This window comes from Oryctolagus cuniculus, chromosome 9, assembly GCF_051225735.1.
Source record: "Oryctolagus cuniculus isolate XC-2025 breed Fujian yellow rabbit chromosome 9, ASM5122573v1, whole genome shotgun sequence".
NCBI classification, from domain to species: Eukaryota; Metazoa; Chordata; class Mammalia; order Lagomorpha; family Leporidae; genus Oryctolagus; species Oryctolagus cuniculus.
This window is the reverse complement of record NC_142875.1, coordinates 78,470,039-78,489,003: the sequence shown is the minus strand read 5'-3', so window position 1 is coordinate 78,489,003 and position 18,965 is coordinate 78,470,039. Positions and strand designations below refer to the sequence as shown.

At 36.4% G+C, this 18,965-nt stretch overlaps 1 protein-coding gene across 10 annotated transcripts in view; it reads left to right on the top strand.

Moving 5' to 3' along the window:
* NBEA (neurobeachin) overlaps positions 1 to 18,965 on the top strand; it is a 732,675-nt gene that overhangs the window by 626,551 nt on the left and 87,159 nt on the right. For all 10 annotated transcript variants that reach the window (XM_070049020.2, XM_070049018.2, XM_051831739.3 and 7 more), the window contains one exon: positions 9,949 to 10,089. In XM_070049020.2, the coding sequence (XP_069905121.1) occupies positions 9,949 to 10,089 (141 nt within the window). The remainder of the gene's footprint in view (positions 1 to 9,948; positions 10,090 to 18,965) is intronic.

Here is an 18,965-nt window from a genome sequence, read left to right as displayed (position 1 = left end):
CAAAATTAAGTAAGTCTCTAGGTTTTATTGGAATTCTACACGAGAGGCAGTAAGTAGTTGTTAGAAACAAGAACTCATGAGCTAGACTGAGTTTATACTCTAATTCTGCAACTTACTAGCTGTGGGGCCTTAAATAAGGTTATTTAATTTCTCTTTGCTTTCATTTACTTGCCTGTAATGGGGACAGTAATAATAGGGTTGATGTATGAGTTGATGAAGTGGTAAGCATAAAGAACCTAGAACAGTGCTTGGCACATCAGTATTCACTAATGTGGTCTACATAATGATAATATTGTACTGAATCACTGATAAAGGCCTATACCTTGATATCTTTTTCAAAACCTTGGTATCTTTTTCAAAAGATGATGATAAATTTATGCTACTACAGTTGTAATTGGAAATAGAATGTTTGAACAGTATAACTTGCCAAAGTTGAGGTATAATTTTTGGATGTAAAACAAAACCATATGAACTCATCAATGTGAGGGTAAAAACTGTTTAGTGCCTTAACCAACTCTTGTCTGCATATGACTTAACATTAGCTGAATAACTATCTATTAAATATTAAACAGAAGTCAGTATATATGTATATATATATATACTCTAAAAATTAGAATATTGATTCTCAAGTAGCACAATCTGCTGTAGTAAAACATTATAAGCTGACTACCACATTGGCTATTTTAGATTCTTTTTTTTTTTTAAAAGAATTCTCTTTTCTTGAAATTAACTGGGATATCATGGTGAAAATAAACTTATAAGCCCAAGGTTTCTTTTTTTCCTTCATTTATTTATTGGTTCTTTCAATCATCCAGTCAATGAATATTTATCACACACTGACTACACGTCAAGCACTGTACTGGATGGAAGAGTGTCCAGGAGTGAATAAAACACATGTAGTCAGGGTCCTCCTGGAAGGAGTTCAGTCAAGAGCAAAGATGAAAACTCAGTGACCAGAAATAGATGTGGCAGCCTTCATGACGCAGGTACAGTGGAGACTGCACCACCCTGGGCACTGCATGCTCACCTGCTGTAAGACATTTGAATTCAAGTGTTCTTGAAATGCTAACCCAACCAGAGAAAGTTTATTATTATGATTATAGGTTTATAGAAGGCATCTGGTATAATATTTACTAATAATCACAGATTTGTAGTTTATCCACATAGGAAAGATAGGATACATTTAACGTTTAGGTCACTTTCTAAGTAATTAGAAGATGTAAACCTTCTTCAAGTTTTCTAAGCTGATCTGTCTAATATTTATTTCCTTTGGCACAGTTTTCCCTTTTGTTATTCACCTGTGCTCTTCAAAATTAAACAGTGTTAAGTAAATAGTAGGAGTAAACAGATGGATCCCAAGTAAACTAGGCAACAGAAATACAAACTTTACTCTTGCAAGCATGGATTCCTCATGTTGTGAACAGTTGAACTCATGAGCTCTTAAAAGACAGATAGCTTTTTCTTCCAGTTCGACTGTATTCCATGCTTTAGCAATTTGTTCTTTATATTCTGTCACACTAGCATGATAGGAAAATGTTAGCAAATTAAAGCCTCTTGATATGTTAATAAATTACTCTTGCCTTGTTCCTATGCTTCATTGAATTTCTTAATAGGAACTTCTTACAAATGGGCTAGAAATCTAAGACGACCTTGTATAAAAACCATTAATAAACACAATTTTAATATATGAAAATGTAGCTTATTATACGCCTAATGGGAAAATGACATGTGAAGTATAGAAATATAATTGGAAGGAAAAACTAATATTGTGCAATATTATTGAGTTGAATTGTCCACTAAGCAGCACACTAAATTCTAGTATGTGTAATCAACATCACAAATGAAGTTTTTAATGGAGAGTTTGTTAGTCTTCAGAAGAGCATGGAATAATTGGAATTCTTAACCAGGAATATTCTAAAATACCTCTAAAAACAAAACTAATTATTTCTAAACAAAGATTTGGAGTTCTGACCCAAATAATAATTCTTATCAATGATTCTAGAATATACTTTAATAAGTATTTGGATCCCTACCTAATTTTTAATTTGTTTGCTATATAAAACAAGAAACTTTATACTACCCCAGTATTCTGGCTTCATGAAGTTCTGTGTTGTATCAGTTAGGAAACTTTTGAGTGAAGTTTCAAAAAACTCAGCTTACATTGGCTTGAACAATAAATCAATGTTATCAGTTTTTTTTCCCAAAGAAATCTTTTATTTAAGGAATACAAACTTCATGCATTTCCTAAGTACAACTTTAGGAATATAGTGATTCTTCCCACCATACATTCTCCCCTCCTCCTCCTCCCACTCCCATTCCCAGTCCCATTCTCCACTCCTCCCTCTTTTATTTCCACTCTTGTTTTTTTACTGAGGTCTATTTTCAGTTGACTTTATACACATACATAGATGAATATTATCAGTTCTTATAGCTGAAAAATTCAAAGGAAGATTTGACTTTAAGAAAGATTTACTTCAGCAGTTTAGATGATACCACCAAGGACCTTGATCTGTCCATGGCTCTGCTTTAGCTTCAGCCACTATAGCCTTCATACTTACCTTCCAATGAACAGCTTCCAGTAGCTCTAAGCACTCTCCTTTTAGTAAAAAAAAAAAATGGTAGCAATTGTTCCATACCTCACATCATATCATCCAAGAGGTAGCTACCATGGATAACAAAATTTTCTTTCTTAGAAATCACAGAAAATGTCTCATGTCTCCTTGGTGCTATTTAATGGGGAGAAATGCTACTTAAAGATGGAATAAACCAGTCATTTCCTGTGCTTGGAGCTGGAAGTAGAATCAGGATCATAGAAGATATTGTCTAAGAAGAATCCAGAGGAAATTTGGATTTTTGTCCAAAAGGAAAGAGAGCTAGGTAGTAGTCAGCAAACAACTTTGTATTATAAATTGTCAAATACGGTGTGTTTAAGGATTTCTTTACCATTTCTGTAATGAAAATCATAGCAAACAAATTACAGATTTATACACAAATAGCTATTACATAAAAGGAGATTTGCAGGATACGAATAGGACTTTAAGGTTTAGTCCTAACCCTTGAGGAATATATAGTGTTTAGGACAGAAAAAAAAAAAACAATAGGCAGTGAATTGCTTACTACATATATAGCATTATAATTTATGAACATTAAATGGAGTCAGATACATTTACAGTAAAGCTAATAGGGCTTAAGCTCTAAGGCCCCTCAGTTCTCTGGGGCTTCTTCATGTGCCTTGGTCTTAATTTTGTGTTCATAGTTTTGTTTGTTTCCTTAAAGAGCCACTCTGAAAACTATTTTAAGTTTCAAGTCTTACTATGCCTGGATCCACCCCCAGTTGCAGAGGAGGAAGCTATGTCTTGGATAAACATATATGGCTTTATGGAAAAGACAAATGAGGGAACACATAGAGATTTTAAACATCTGAGTGTACCCATTGATATGCTTTCCTATATCTGACCCAGGTTCATAATTCAACCATTACATGTACCTCTTATATATTTCCCAAAAGCTTTTGAAAGTATTGACAAAATAATGATTTTCCATTTCATTGTTAAGCAGCATCTAGTATATTAAAAAGGCATGTTGAAAAAATTAACTTAGCATTTTCATAGGATAATGCAGACAAGAACAAGAAACAAAGTTAAATAAAAATAATATCTCTGTAGTAGATGTATTTCCTGGGGCACTGATGACACTGACAGGATGACTACATGATCTGGAGGTGGCTCTCTTCTTCTTGCCAAAGTCCATGCCACAGCCAGGTTTATGGCACTGAGTTCTCATCTGCATAGGAAATTGAATGGTTACAGTTTTTGTTGTCTTACTAGATGCTGGGAAAGGTTAATCCTGGATTACCAAAACTTTCTTGTTTGTCTTTCCTTGCATTAGTATTCAAATTGAGAAATAAAAAAAGGTGAGAATTCATAAATGGAACATGAAAAGAATGTAGATTTTGTTCTAATATTTGTCTATCACATATTATACAAACTTAGGCATATTCTCTGAGCTCTGTACTTGTGTACTCTTCCTTAAATTGAGTACAGTTATGCTTACCTAATTGAAAGAATTAAATATAGCAATATAGGTAAAGCACCTGATATAATGTCTGGCACACAAGTAGCATTCAATGAATGTTTCCTACAAAACTAATTTTCATAATTGTCAGTTGCAGGTTCACTATCTTTGATATGATAGAAAAAATTGTAATGAAACTTAATTCAACTCTTTTTATTGTATATTAGAATAAAACCTTTTTATTCTATTAGAGTAAAAATCAATGCCATTTAATACAAATGTTTTATATAATAAATAATTATTTTTATCATCCTTTTAAATTATCAAGTTGTCAAAACCATAAACATCAATGTGGAAGTTAAAATTAAATACTTATTAAAACTTAAGATTCACTTGAGTTTAGACAATATTTAATATTTACGGTAATCTCACTCTTTCCTTAGCCCACTTAATTTAACAGCTACAAAACATAGGAGCAAGAAAGTTCATTATCAGTAAGATATATTAGACTTCTTGTTTGGTTAGACATCACAGGTTTAAGTTGTACTAATTACATGCTCAGCTTAGAGATTATATTTATTGTTTGACATGATGGACAAGAAGTAAAGAAGCTGTTATCAACCTATCTTTTCAATACCCAGCAACCATGGCTAGCTATAGAGATTTTTGTCCCCCAGATTTGTTCCTTATGGAGATGTGATCTTGTAGAAATATCTATCTTAAAATATGACATGTACTTGTGCTTCCATTATTTACATATACTCATATGAACTTGACTCTGCAGTTGTAGTGGTTACAGGACTTTGACATGCAGTACAGTGCTTGCTCATTAAAGTGTGAATGGAATTTTCCTATTTCCCAGTCATGCCCTCTGATAAATGAAATAGTTTCATCACAAAACCAAGTCCTGCTAATATTGACATGAGTGTAAGACATCACATAAACACACCCATTCACTAAGTGGAAAAAAATTTATTTTGTGAACACAAGAGTTATTTGACTGACACATGATGATAAGCATAACCATTTTCCCAAATTATTATGCCACTTAAAAAAAGGAAGTGATAATGCCTTGAGGCTTTGAAATGTGATAATGCAAATGAATGCACTGAAGTGTGAATACTGTTCAGCCATACACCCTTTGATACTGCCAAATGTCTATATACCATGTAGAAAAGAGTTTACCGTGCTAAAGTGGGGAATATGCCACTCTGCAATCTGGAACAAATTTCTACAGCTATATTATTTTTCTTTTTTTACTATTAGTTAATATTATCTAAAAATAAAATTAGTTTAGTATATGCTTTAGCTGATGCTCAACTTTTAACAACAAAACTTGAAGTATGGACAAAACTACTAAGTATATTAGTAGCTGACTTGCTGCTAGAAAACTTACAAAAAGATAAAAGTATAAATGTGTAAATTTAATTATGTGCCATTTGCTAAAAAAATGTACTGCTAATTTGAAAGTTTTGGGTAAAAATATGTTAAATGACACCTTATGTGTTTGATAATGGTTCTTGCTGGGCTTCCTTGTATGGCAGTTCTATTTTAAGGACAAGGTGCCAGTTGGAAGATGAACCAAGAGCATAGAAGGAGTGGTTCACAAAGGAAGAAGGAGTAGTGGATGCCTAACAGGAAAAGGAATAGATACCTATTGTATTGTTGGACCTGGTTCTTTTGCATTGTAGCACCTGGTCCTACATAATTTTGGCAGTTAGTATCCACTTTTATTATCGCTTCTCAGCCTTTTGGCTAAGATCAAGTGCAGTTTTATGTGAATTGCCTGTTTATGTAATTTGCTTATTTATTTAATTGGATTGTTCACTAATTTCTTATTGACTTGTAAGAACTAATATTTTAGGTAAACTAGCCCTTATCCCACATGCTATATATATTTTTCACTTTATTATTTGTCTTTGGATTTTGCTTTAAAATTTTATATAAAATTTCTATATGGGATAATATTATATATTATATAATCAGGCGGTAATCAGGCTAATTATTCCTCATTCATTTAACATTTATTATTCACCTAAAAAGATTCAGATACTGTATTAAGTGCTGAGAATTCAATGATGAATTCTAGACAGGAATTCCCTTTAAAGGTTAGTGTACTGGGTTAATAAAGGTTATAAACTTGCCTAACTATTACCAGATGGTGCCATGTAGGTCTTCACAGGTGAAATTTGAACTGAAAGAATGAGTTGATGTTGCCTGGTCAGATTAGAAGGGATTCTGGGAGATCACTTGGCACAGAAGTATCTCTGTGTACGATTTCTACGTTGTCATGACTGAGAATTTTCAGAGTGATGACATGTAGCTCATGACTGAAAACACAAAAAGGAAAAATTCCTGCCACTCTTCTGAGGATTTTTAAACCTTTGGTTAGTATAGTGAAAGATAACAAGGTAACTTAGATTATATTGGAAATTCAGGAGCATTGAGAGTGTTGGGAGGACTCAAAGATATTCTTGGGAGCCAAACAAATCAATCAGCTGTTTCCAGCAGTATTTTGTACTGAGCTCGAAGCTTCAGCTGCTTCTGTGAGTGTGCTGGCATTGCCCAGCAAAGTGATCTTGATTGGACTCCGCTTCTGTGTCCTCAGCTGTAAGGGAGCTGGAAGAGTAGACTGTAGTGTTCCATCCATTTCTGAGGAGCTATGAAAGATGTACAACTAAGTAAGCAACTAGAGAAGAAAAAAAATAGCATCAAGATGAAACTCAATCTAGAAAATGATGCAGAGATAATATCTTAAACAAATAAATTTAAATTGTTGAACTTCTGTTGGTCTTCTCTGTATAAAGTTAAACGAAAATGGATCTTAGTGGAGAATGGGACTGGGATTAGGAAAGGGAGGAGGAGGAGGAGTGGGAGAGAGGGTGGGAGGGCAGGTTTGGTGGGAAGAATCACTGTATTCTTAAAGTTGTACTTATAAAATGCATTAAGTCTGTATTCCTTAACTGAAAAGTTTCTCTGGGGGAAAAATAAACAAAAAAGAATGATAAAAAAAATTCAACAGCCCTCCCACTGTCTGCTGCTCTATGAGCTGCCCCCCCAACACCAACCTCCCTGTAAGCAAAAACTCATCCCTTTTATCCACCATTGGATTCCCAGTGCCTGAGACAGAACTAGGCATGTGGTTGGAGCTCAACCAAGTGAAAATAAAAGGAGAAAAAGTGTAAAAAAATCAGAATCTGCTTTGAGGTTGTTGATCAGTCCTCATATCAATCCCCATTTATTTTTATTTATGTATTTAAATCAATCAATGATTATGCTGACATTTATGTTCTCTCAAAGTCCTTCTAGTGTCTCATATTTATTCAGTATTTTTTATTCATATAATTTTTATTGGCCATTTTTACCTGTTTAATTTATGTGTACACCTGTTCCAAGAAAAGGACTTTATATGACTACAAGGTTTCTAAGACAGAAAAATGTTGATAGATCAAGGCTAAGAGAACGTAAAGGAAAATGGGAAGTTGAAACCAAAGGAAAAGTTAGTACTCAGGAACACATAATCACAATTCTCACCAGAATTCTTCCAAGTACATTCTAAAGAGCTCTAATTCTGTTGTGTGTTAGCAGTTGTTATAAAAACAAAAAGAAGGATATCATCTAGTAACTAACTAAATAAATAACAGTAAAGGGCAACACTGAAGTAAACAACATGAGCGATTCTATTTACAAGATTATTTCTCAGAGCTTTTTCTTTTAAAAAAAAGATTTATTTATTTGTTTGAAAGATAGAGTAATATATAAAGAGGGAGAGACAGAAGGAAAGAGAGAGAGAGAGAGAGCGAGCTTCCATCTGCTGACTCACTCCTCAAATGGCTGCAACAACCATGCTGGCCCAGGCCAAAGCAAGGAGCCAAGGGCTTCATCCAGGGCTCCCACATGGGTTTCAGGGACATAGTAGTTGGGCCATCTTCCACTGCTTTCCCAGGTTTTAGCAGGGAGCTGGATAAAAAGTGGAGCAACCAGGACTGGAACCACTGGAATGCTGACTGCTGCACCACCATGCTGGCCCCTTTCAGAGCATTTCGTCTCCGTAGGCAACTGTCAGGATTTATGTTTCATATAAGAACATCACGAAGCTTTTTCAGGAAAACAAAGCTTTTTGTGGCACTTAACATCTGAGACAGATTTCTCTCTTTGGTCTTTGGAAAGGGGGAAATGAGTGATCAGAGTAGAAAAATCTTCAACATCATTTCTTCACTAAATACAAGTGTCTCACATACATGTTGTAATGTTCTACAGAACACTTCTCACAACAAAAGTATGGAATGTGAATTTCTGTATGTTAGTCTCTCTTGATTCCTTCATATTGAAAATTGTGCTTGTTTGCAGTTGTGCTTGTAAGCAGACTTTACAGCAGTTTTCAAAACTAAATTATAATAATAAAGTTTTGTAAGGACAGAAATTTTATTTTTCATTTTTGCATCTTATTTATTATTATAGTGGTCACTTATAAAAATTCACAGGGACAAAATAGCAAGATATCTAGTAATAGCTTTTAAATTTTCAATTAAGCCTTTTTATATAAAGCTATTTCATAAAGTTCATGGAAAATGTGTATTGTGGACATACCATGCATAGGGTTCAAAAATTTTTTGTACCAAAATAAACTAATCTTATAATTCTATCTTTCCACCAACTTTTTTAAATATCCTCAGATAATAACACCTACAACAAAGTGGGTGTACCTAAATATTTACTCACTGTTGGACAGAAAAGGAAACTACTTTTTATTTTCATCTACTTGCAAGGCAGAAAGAAAGAGAGATCTTCTATCTGCTGATCACTCCCCAAAGGCCTACAACAGCCATGGCTGGGCCAGGCTGAACCCAAGAGCCTCAAACTCCATGTGGGTATCACATGTGAGTGACAAGGGCCAAAATATTTTAACCATCATCTGCTGCCTCCTGAGATGCATTAACAGCAAGCTGGATCAGAACCCAGATAGCCAAGGCTCAAACTGGCTCCTCTGTATTGAATATAGGCATCCCTAGTGGCAGTTTGATCACTGTGCCACAACACCCACCATCTACATATTTATTGTCATAGTATGTAACCTAAAATAAAACAATGTGGCTATTTGATATCATAGACCTCTATACCATTAAGCCAAAATCAGAAATGAAAACTTCAGCTAAGACCGTTTTCTATTTGTGATTATGAGGACGCTATCCTGGACTTCTTAATGATTGGGTGTGCTGAGAAGTTTGAGACACATCCTTTATTGAAGGAAACAGGGGGTTATATGCTAGCACTTACTGTGTACACTGCTGCAGGAATTTGCATCATAAAGGGTAAATCTTGTGCTGGCTCTCAGGAGAGGGCTGAGCGGCCTTAGCAAATTGCTCTTAGCAAATCTGTATTGTCTGAATTATTGCTGTCACCCTTAAATTTGTAGTTTAACTTTATAAAAATGCTGCATCTGTATTGTAGCCGAATGACACTCGTGCTCCAACAGTGCTTCCATAGCATGAGTTGTAGTCTCTCACAACGGTCTGTTTAGATAAGTTTTCCCTAATATGGTAGTTGTCTGCTTCCCCTTCTCCTCACTGGATTTCTTGTACACCAAAGCTAAATTTTCATTATATATGTTGTAAATAGACAAGAAGATAACATAAAAATACTATTTTGACCTTAATAGTTAGAAGCGGATCATGTCTGATAATCCAGTTTACTGAATCTCTGAGTAACTCAAAGTCTATAATTGTTGTACTTATAGATCATACTGTTTGGTAGTTTTTGGCAAGTACTGTGATTTGTAATTAATATCAACATTCAATTTGTAAAAACACAATACAAATAATTTTTGTTCTGTGATTAAAATGAGTTAATATTGAAGGCCAATCAGAATACTTATCAATAAGAATGTCTAATGTGACTATATTAAACAAAATGTTTCCTTTTATCTTTTTATAGCCAATTGGTGCTTTGAACCCAAAGAGAGCTGTGTTTTATGCAGAGCGTTATGAGACATGGGAAGATGACCAAAGTCCACCCTACCATTACAATACACATTATTCAACAGCAACATCTACTTTATCCTGGCTTGTTCGAATTGTGAGTGTCTTCCTTATATTTCCATTTGCCTTGACTACATTGAAGTTTTTTTTTAACCTAAGTAATTAAATTAAAATCTGTTATGCTTGGTGCCTGTTTTGTAAAGATTCGAAACCAGCAAAGTAGCAACTAGAAATTACAACCTCTAGCAAAAGTGATGTTTTTAAACAAGTTGATGCATTTGCAAAATTAGGTGAGAAAAATATTATTGTGAGCTTCTTCTTGCCCTGTATAAAGGAACCAACCCTCTGGAGCCCATCCTCTCCTCACTAAGGACACAAGCTGGCACTTACCACCACTTCCTCCTCACTCCTGCTTCTTGGGCAACATGTTTAAAACTGTTAAAACCAGGCCAGCGCCACGGCTCACTAGGCTAATCCTCCGCCTTGCGGCACCGGCATACCGGGTTCTAGTCCCAGTCGGGGCGCCGGATTCTGTCCCGGTTGCCTCTCTTCCAGGCCAGCTCTCTGCTGTGGCCAGGGAGTGCAGTGGAGGATGGCCCAAGTACTTGGGCCCTGCACCCCATGGGAGACCAGGATAAGTACCTGGCTCCTGCCATCAGATCAGCGCGGTGCGCTGGCCGCAGCGTGCCAGCCGCGGCGGCCATTGGAGTGTGAACCACCGGCAAAGGAAGACCTTTCTCTCTGTCTCTCTCTCTCACTATACACTCTGCCTGTCAAAAAAAAAAAAAAAAAAAAAAAAAAACTATTAAAACCATTTCCAACTGTTTTGAAGACCTCTTCCTGCAACATTCTCTTTTTTCCTAAGCCATAAATATATCTATTATCTCTGATTTTATTTAAGCCTCCTTCCAGCCCCTACCCACTGTGCAGCTGCTTCCCATTTCTCTCCCTTCACAGTCTGGTTAGTGAAAGTACAGCCTTCATTGGCTGCCCTAGTCTATCCTTGTGGCCACCACTTGATCACTTCTCATTCAGTCTTTTACCCTGTGATTTAGGTTCCAAACCCACCACTTTGCACATTAGAGCAAGTGGGGTAGAGCCTGCCATCTCTCACCCATCATGTCTCTGAAGCACTTTACACCATTGCTAACTTTCTGCTGCTTGAAATTCTTTCCTCTCATGTCTCCTCTTACAATATCCGCTCCTGATTTTCCTTCCATCATCCTAACTGTCCTGCTCAGTCTCCCACTCATATTTCTTTTCCTCAATGTTTCTGTTTCTGAATTTATATACTTTAGCTGAGCTAAGTCATTCGGCTATAAGCAAGGAAGTTCCAGCTTCAGTCTTCATCACACTTTCTTTGTGGACTCCCTACTTACATGTCCAAGTGCCCACTGTGTATTTCTTCTGAACATCTCACAATAACATAATTTCAAAACAGGAACTCCTTATGTCTCTAATGAATCTGTTATGATCCCTCATGTTTACCTTTCCAAATAAATGACACAATCATTCCCTTAGTTGCCCAATGTAGAAACTGGAGAGCTTTCCTAGATGTTTTCTCTGTTTTACCAACCCCTTACGTGCAATCAGATATCCATAGGTTCTACCCACAAAATGTCTCTGCAATCCGTTTATTTTTCTCTATTGACTTGGACTCTTCCCTTAGTTCCCATTATTTCACATCTAGATTATTGCAAAAAGTTCTTAACAAATCTCTTTGCCTTTAGTCTTTCCTTCTCCAATGGAGGCTAGTAAGGAGCAGTTATTGGAGTCAGATGGCCCTATTGATTGGTTTTTGTTACTATAAGAGATGGAGGAGTACTGTACAATGCTAAATGAAATCTCTAGTTCAATATAATCAATAATGTTTTCTTCCCTTATCAAGATAGAGTTTAGGCCACTCTGTTGTGTGGTGCTGACATGCCTCAGAAACACACAAGGAAAGCAGCATAGACAAAAAAGGCATCTCCTATTTTCAAAGATATTTTCTCCCTAAGCATATAAAGCAGCTTTCATTTGGAGATCTCCCTTGAGTATTCTCTGTATTAGCAAATTGAATTTGCAACAAAACCACTAGTAGGTGATATACTGTAAACAATTATTATTTTTTAGAAGTTAAGCAGAATGGTGGTAAAGTTAAATTAACATTTTTTTTTAAAGTTAGAGTTACAGAGAGAGAAGGAGAGACAGAGAGAGAAAGAGACATAGAGAGAGAGAGAGGTCTCCCATCTGCTGGTTCAGTACCTACATGGCTGCAACAGCCAGGGCTGGACCAGGCTGAAGCCAGGAGACAGAGTGCTTCATCTGGGTCTCCATTTTGGGTGCAGGAGCCCAAGGCCTTGGGTCATCTTCCACTGCTTTCCCAGGTGCATAAGCAGGGGGCTGGATTGGCAGTGGAGCAGCCGGGATGCCAGCATCAGAGTCAGCAGTTTAAACCACTATGCCACAATATCAGCTGGAACACAAATTTTATATCTTTCATAATTCTATATAAGCATAAGAAGTTAAGGAAGTTCAGATTAACCAGTCCATTAAGACAACAAACACTAATTTATTTTAGAAAATAAATTCTATATTGATAAACTAAGAGAAAGAAAACTGTTATTTCATTTTTAAGATTGAAGTTATTTAATTAATTTGTCTAAAGATTCACCTTAATTATATGAACTTGTATTCTTTTATAAATGTTTCAGAGCTAGAAGTTTCATTTTTTAAACTCCAGCACTATTAAAGATATTAGAAGTTCTATGTAATTTTTCTATTAATTTTGAGAATATTAGATTTATATCAATCCTTGCTTATCACTATAAAGCAAAGAGGACAAAGCAACACAAATAGAAGGGTGGCATTAATCATTGTCCCAGAGAGGTGCCAAGATGCCTTGCACTTGCACAAGAGGTAAAGGCTTCTGAGTCGCAGACACAGAAAGCTTACTGCTTCATCCTGCAGTTTCAGCTACAGGTCATAACTAAACACAGAAACACCAAAATGTGCCAGTTAGGATCTCAAACAACTAGTTTCTTTTACAAAGGACATAAAACATGATCTTAATGGATTTAAGCTGGCAAATAGGCAGATAAAACCTAGGTGACTAGTAAATTAAACTCCCTGATCACCAAACGATCAAAATGTAAAACTGAAATCTCAATCATTACTATCACCCATGGGAAATGAATTATTAGCTGTGCATGAACCAAAAACAATGCAAAAAGTCAGGTAAAGGAGGAAAATTTTAAAACTTACATAAAAAGAGTGTCAGTGAAATTTAAAGTTTTGTTTCTGCTTAGGAATTGCTCTGAAAGACAAGAACAGATGAGCCTGGGCTTAAACAGCCCATAAGATACATTTCTTAAGCTACAAAGTCGATTTGGCTTCAAGTTAGTGTGCATGGAAATCTTAGAGAGACCTTCAAAGCTGTTAGAGGAGGAAAATTTTAGGAAATATAAACCAGAGATTTTCATCATGTGAGGAATTGACATCCTACCTCAGGTTCCATCACAGTCATTGCTGGGGTGGACATTTGGCACAGTGGGTAAGACACTGCTTGGGACACTTGCATCCTATATCAGAATGCCTGGGTCTAAGTCCTAGTTCTACTTCTGATTCCAATTTTCGGCTAATGCACATCCGGGGAGGCAACAGGAGATGGTCCAGGTACTTGGGTCCCTGCCACCCACGTGGGAGGATCCTAACTTTGGCCTGATTCAGCCCTGGCTATTGTGAACATTTAGTGAATGAACCAATGAATAGAATCAATCTTTCTCCCTCTCTCTCTCTCTCTCTCTCTAACATTCTCTCTCTCTCTGCCTTTCGCCCTTTCTCCCCCCTCTTCAAAATAAGTAACTCTAAAAAAATTTTAAAGACAATAATTGCCTTTCCTTAGTGAGCCAACTCCATAGGGTGAGAAGGACACCCTTCTCAGGTGTTTAGAGGGTTGAAGAAAAGATTCAGAAACAACTTCTAACAAAGTGTTATCCACTGGATTGTTTTGAGAATTAAATAAGAGTAATATATGGTATTTAAAGTGTAATTAAAGTATAATAAAGTGCTAATAGATGATTTTTATGTAATCAAATTTGTCTGGAGCCAGATTTGTAATATTTATTCAAGTGTGAATCCACCAAATATTCAAGAGTCTAATTAAGTTAACCCTCTTCTATCCCTAATAAACTAAATACCTTCTCAAATCATGTATCATAATTCATCTTTAAATTGACTGATGGGGCCGGCGCCAGGGCCCACTAGGCTAATCTTCCGCCTGTGGCGCTAGCACCAGGTTCTAGTCCCGGATGGAGTGCCAGATTCTGTCCTGGTTGCCCCTCTTCCAGGCCAGCTCTCTGCTGTGGCCCGGGAAGGCAGTGGAGGATGGCCCAGGTGCTTGGGCCCTGCACCCGCATGGGAGACCAGGAGGAAGCACCTGGCTCCTGGCTTCATATCAGGCACAGCATGCCGGCCACAGCGCGCCGGCAGTAGCAGCCATCTGGGGGTTGAACCAACGGAAAAGGAAGACCTTTCTCTTTGTCTCTCTCTCTCACTGTCCACTCTGCCTGTCAAAATAAATACATACATACATACATAAATTGATGATTCCAGTGAAATAGAATACAGAGTTAAATGTATACGTGGAAGTGGAAGAATATTCACACGTATTTATTCTACACATCTCCCTTAAAATTCTCTGTAGCACTGCTGCACAATAGAAATATAATGCAAGCTGCCTAAGTAACTGAAAATTTCTGGGAGCCATATTTAAAAAGTTAAAAACACCAGATGAAATTAATATTAGTAAATATTTGTTAACCCAATATATGCAAAAATATTTTTTCAGAGATTTATTTACTTACATATTTGAAAGAGCAACAGAAAAAAGAGGAGAGCTGGAGAGAGATCTTCCATCTATTGGTTCATTCCCAAAATGTCCACAGCAGACAGATCTGGGCCAAGCTTTAGCCAGAAGCCAGGAACACCATCCTGGTCTCCCCCACGGGTGGCAGATGTCTAAGTACTTGGGCTGTCCTCCACTAATTTCCCTGACATGTGAGCAGGAAGCTGGATCAGAAGCAGAGCAGCCAGGATTTGAACCAGCACTCTGATATGGGCTGTTGGTATCCTAATCCACCATGTCACAGTGCCTGCCCTTACAAAATTTCGTTCTTTCAACGGGGAGCCATTATAAAAATTATTAATGAGACATTTTACATTAAGAAGGTGATGGTACTAAGTCTCTGAAATCCAGGGTGTATTTGTTATTTATGTCACATTTCAGTTTGAAATAGTCATGTTTCAAGTGCTCAGTTGTCACATGTGGCTAGTGGTCACTGTATTAGGACAGATTTGTAAGGTAACTTTATGGGGACTCATTTAGCCCAAACAAATTATTTTATGCTGACAAAAATAGGAGTATTATGGTCTAATAGCTTACTAAATGTTTAACCTAGTAGCCACAGAATTGTGATTTTTCTCACTCCCATCCCCTTGAGTTTAAGAAGTAAAAAATGCATTAAAATTCGTATCACAAGAAATTTGTTTATGAACATAAAATTAAAGTAAAATAACTCTTCTTACCTTTCAAATCTTTTAGATCTAAAGTCATTAAACTCATTATTAGTTTCAGTCACTGTAGTCAGTTTGACAATGATAATTATTTTAATATGCTAATATACCTCATTAATTTAAGTTAAATATTATTTTAGACAAACTACAAGTGAAATCACTTGTCTAAATTACAAGATTCTAAAACAGCTGTTTCCTTGATAGTTGCTATTGGTAAATGATGAGAAAATTTGAGATACTTCAGATAATAACTAAGATAAAGCATGTTTCTTACTTATAATGTTTTTACTCTAAGTCTTAGCCTATACATATAACACAGAAATAATTAATTAATGTATATAAAAAAGTATATAGTTGGCCGGCGCTGTGGCTCACTAGGCTAATCCTCTGCCTGAGGAGCCAGCACCCCAGGTTCTAGTCCTGGTTGGGGCGCTGGATTCTGTCCCGGTTGCTCCTCTTCCAGTCCAGCTCTCTGCTGTGGCCCAGGAGTGCAGTGGAGGATGGCCCAGGTCCTTGGGCCCTGCACCTGCATGGGAGACCAGGAGGAAGCACCTGGCTCCTGGCTTTGGATCAGCGCAGCACTTCAGCCATAGCGGCCACTTTGGGGGTGAACCAATAGAAAAAGGAAGACCTTACTCTCTGTCTCTTTCTCTCTCACTAACTCTACCTGTCAAAAAAAAAATTTTGTTAAGTATATAGTAAAAAAATAGTTAGAGCACTTTTGCAATATTATAATTAAAGCCAAAGATAATACTAATGAATAAAATTCTTTGGTGATGTTTATGTTGAGAACTAATTATTATGGACCATACATATTTACTAAGAGGCAGATGAGGAGTATTTAACCAAGAGCCCAGTCCACAACAGACACATAGGTCAATAACAGAGACTTTTAGAAGGTTCTAAAAGATACTCTGGGTTCTTTCAAAAGAAATGGGGGAGATTAAACTTCTGGAGTTACTACACAAAGGCCTATAAAAATAATGGTTCCTCTGTCTTCTTGAATTTTCTCAGATGTAAAAGAGGAATGATTATACCTGCTCCAGAAAATACTGAGGATTGAGTTAACTGAGGTAGTGCTGTGTATAGCACAGAGAGGTGTTCCAAACACGTTTGTTCCCTTCTCTTTAACCTTTGTTATATTTCCTATCTCTTCAAATATATGTCTTTTCTTACTATAGTTATATCCTAAGTACCACCTCTTTCCCATTGGTACAGTTTGATCTTTGACTTTTAAATGAAATGAAGGGAAGGAAAAGAATAAAATTATAGGGTAGAATGACTTAAGAAAGTTCTTATGAAATAACTAAACAAAAATGGTTTGAGACAAGAGTTACGGTGTTAGATTGCCCAAAATAGAATTTATTGTTCTGTAAGCATGAAAGACAGGAAAGGGTGTTAGTGTCCTTGGAGGAGACTGACAGTATGATGGTGCACAATGGGATAGGTAGTTCCCAATATAGACCAGGTGAGTTTGGTTTTCCACCAAGAAAAAAGGGTTGGAAGGCCTGAAGTGACCTGGGGGTATATATATAATGAGGAGGAGACCATCTGCCACCAGCCCTTTATACTGCAGGACCTACCCTGAAATTTTTAAAGCCCAAAAAGTGCTAATATTTTAATTTGTGAAATTGCTGTTCCATACTTATTCATTTTTACATTTTGTCTTCCAAGCGGAAAGTTTTTTGATAAAATAATGAAATAACTAATATGCTAAAAATGGCTGAACCAGCTTATGCTAGGTGAATAAATATGAAAGTTCTTTAAGTTTAATAAAGCACTTGATTTTCTGTGTTAGGCATGAGTCAAATGGAAAAGTTGGGCCTTGCATTGTGCCTTGAATGTAACAGGGAAACACACAGTAAAAAGTAATCTCCACAATAATCAGAGCTTGAAAGATCAATACTCACTTATAAACAAATAGGTTATCAATTTCTATTAGTTCTCTTCCACTAGAACTGCTGGAGGCCTTCAGAAATAATGAGAATATACGTCAGTAATGCAGTACGTGTCCCTAAAACAGTTGTTAATCAGATCTTTTTAAAAGCTACTTAAAACAGTGAAATGTGGGATTCTTAATTATTGTCTCCTTTTGAGTGACACCAGATCTATAAATTTTGGTACCAGAAATAAAAAATAATTCTTAAACTTGAGATTTCTTTTCTTTATGCCTATCAGTGCTATTCTTGGCATGTGTTTGTTAAGGATTTTATAATTTAGGTCAAGGTAGAGATCAGCTCAGCTTTTAGTGGTAAGAAGTAAGGCTTTGCATGTGTAAACAGGTCTTCACTAACATTCAGTTAAAAAGCACACAGACAAGTCTGATCCCTCTAAATTAATCTCTGACTAACACCTACTGAGAAAAAAAAATGCCTTACATCAGCAGCCTTACAGTAATGAAGGTGGGAGCTTTGAAGGTATACCTTTTTGGGTAAAATTTCTACTATGCTTAAGAACAGAAAAGAAAAGCTATATATCATCCTCACTTTTTTATATATGTATACTTATATATATATATTTTATATATATGTACATACATATATGTATGTATGTATGTATTACCATTTCCCAGTATACTGTATTAGTCAACTTTTTGTCACTATAACAAAATATCTGAGAGAAAAGGAAATGACTTACTTAGTATATAATTTTGGAGGTTCACAGTCCAAGAATGGGTGACCCCATTGCTTTTGCCTCTGATAAGGGTGGCAAAATACCAATGATGGAGTACAAATAGAGGAAGGATCCCATAACAAGCCAAGAAGCAGAGAGAAGTTAGGTACAAGTCAGGTATTATAATCATTCCTCTTGCCAGAACTCAAGTGGTCACAGAAAAACTACCATCCAAGGGTAGAGCCCCAGTGTCCTAAAGATCTCCTATTAGCCCCACCTCCTAACCATAATTGGATTATATTTCCACCCTCTGAGTGCCTTTTGCTTATGATTCTAATGTCTAAATGTCTGCATGAGTTTTGGAGCCAAATATCATTCAAACTATAGCAAGTACATGTTTAGGTATGTTCATCAAACACTTACTAAATGCTTTGAACCAAGCTTGGGGGTAAGGATACAGAGAAGAGTAAGACCTAAGAAATTAAAAGTCTAATTAGAATCCAGTGAGCTTGCAATTTGGTAGTAATCCCAGCAATAAACACTCGCACAATGCATAGTAGTCATCTTTAAAAATTGTTTTCTATTTATTTTTTATTTTGAGAGGCAGAGGGATAGGCAGACCAAGATCCCATTCCATAGTTCACTCTTCAAGTGCCCATAATGGCCAGGACTGGGCCAGGCTGAAGCTGGGAGCTCAACCCAGGTCTTCCACGTGGGTGGCAATGAACTCAATTACTTGGGCCATTTTTGCTGCCTCCTAGGATTCACCATAACAGAAAACTGGAATCAGGAGCTGGAGCCAAA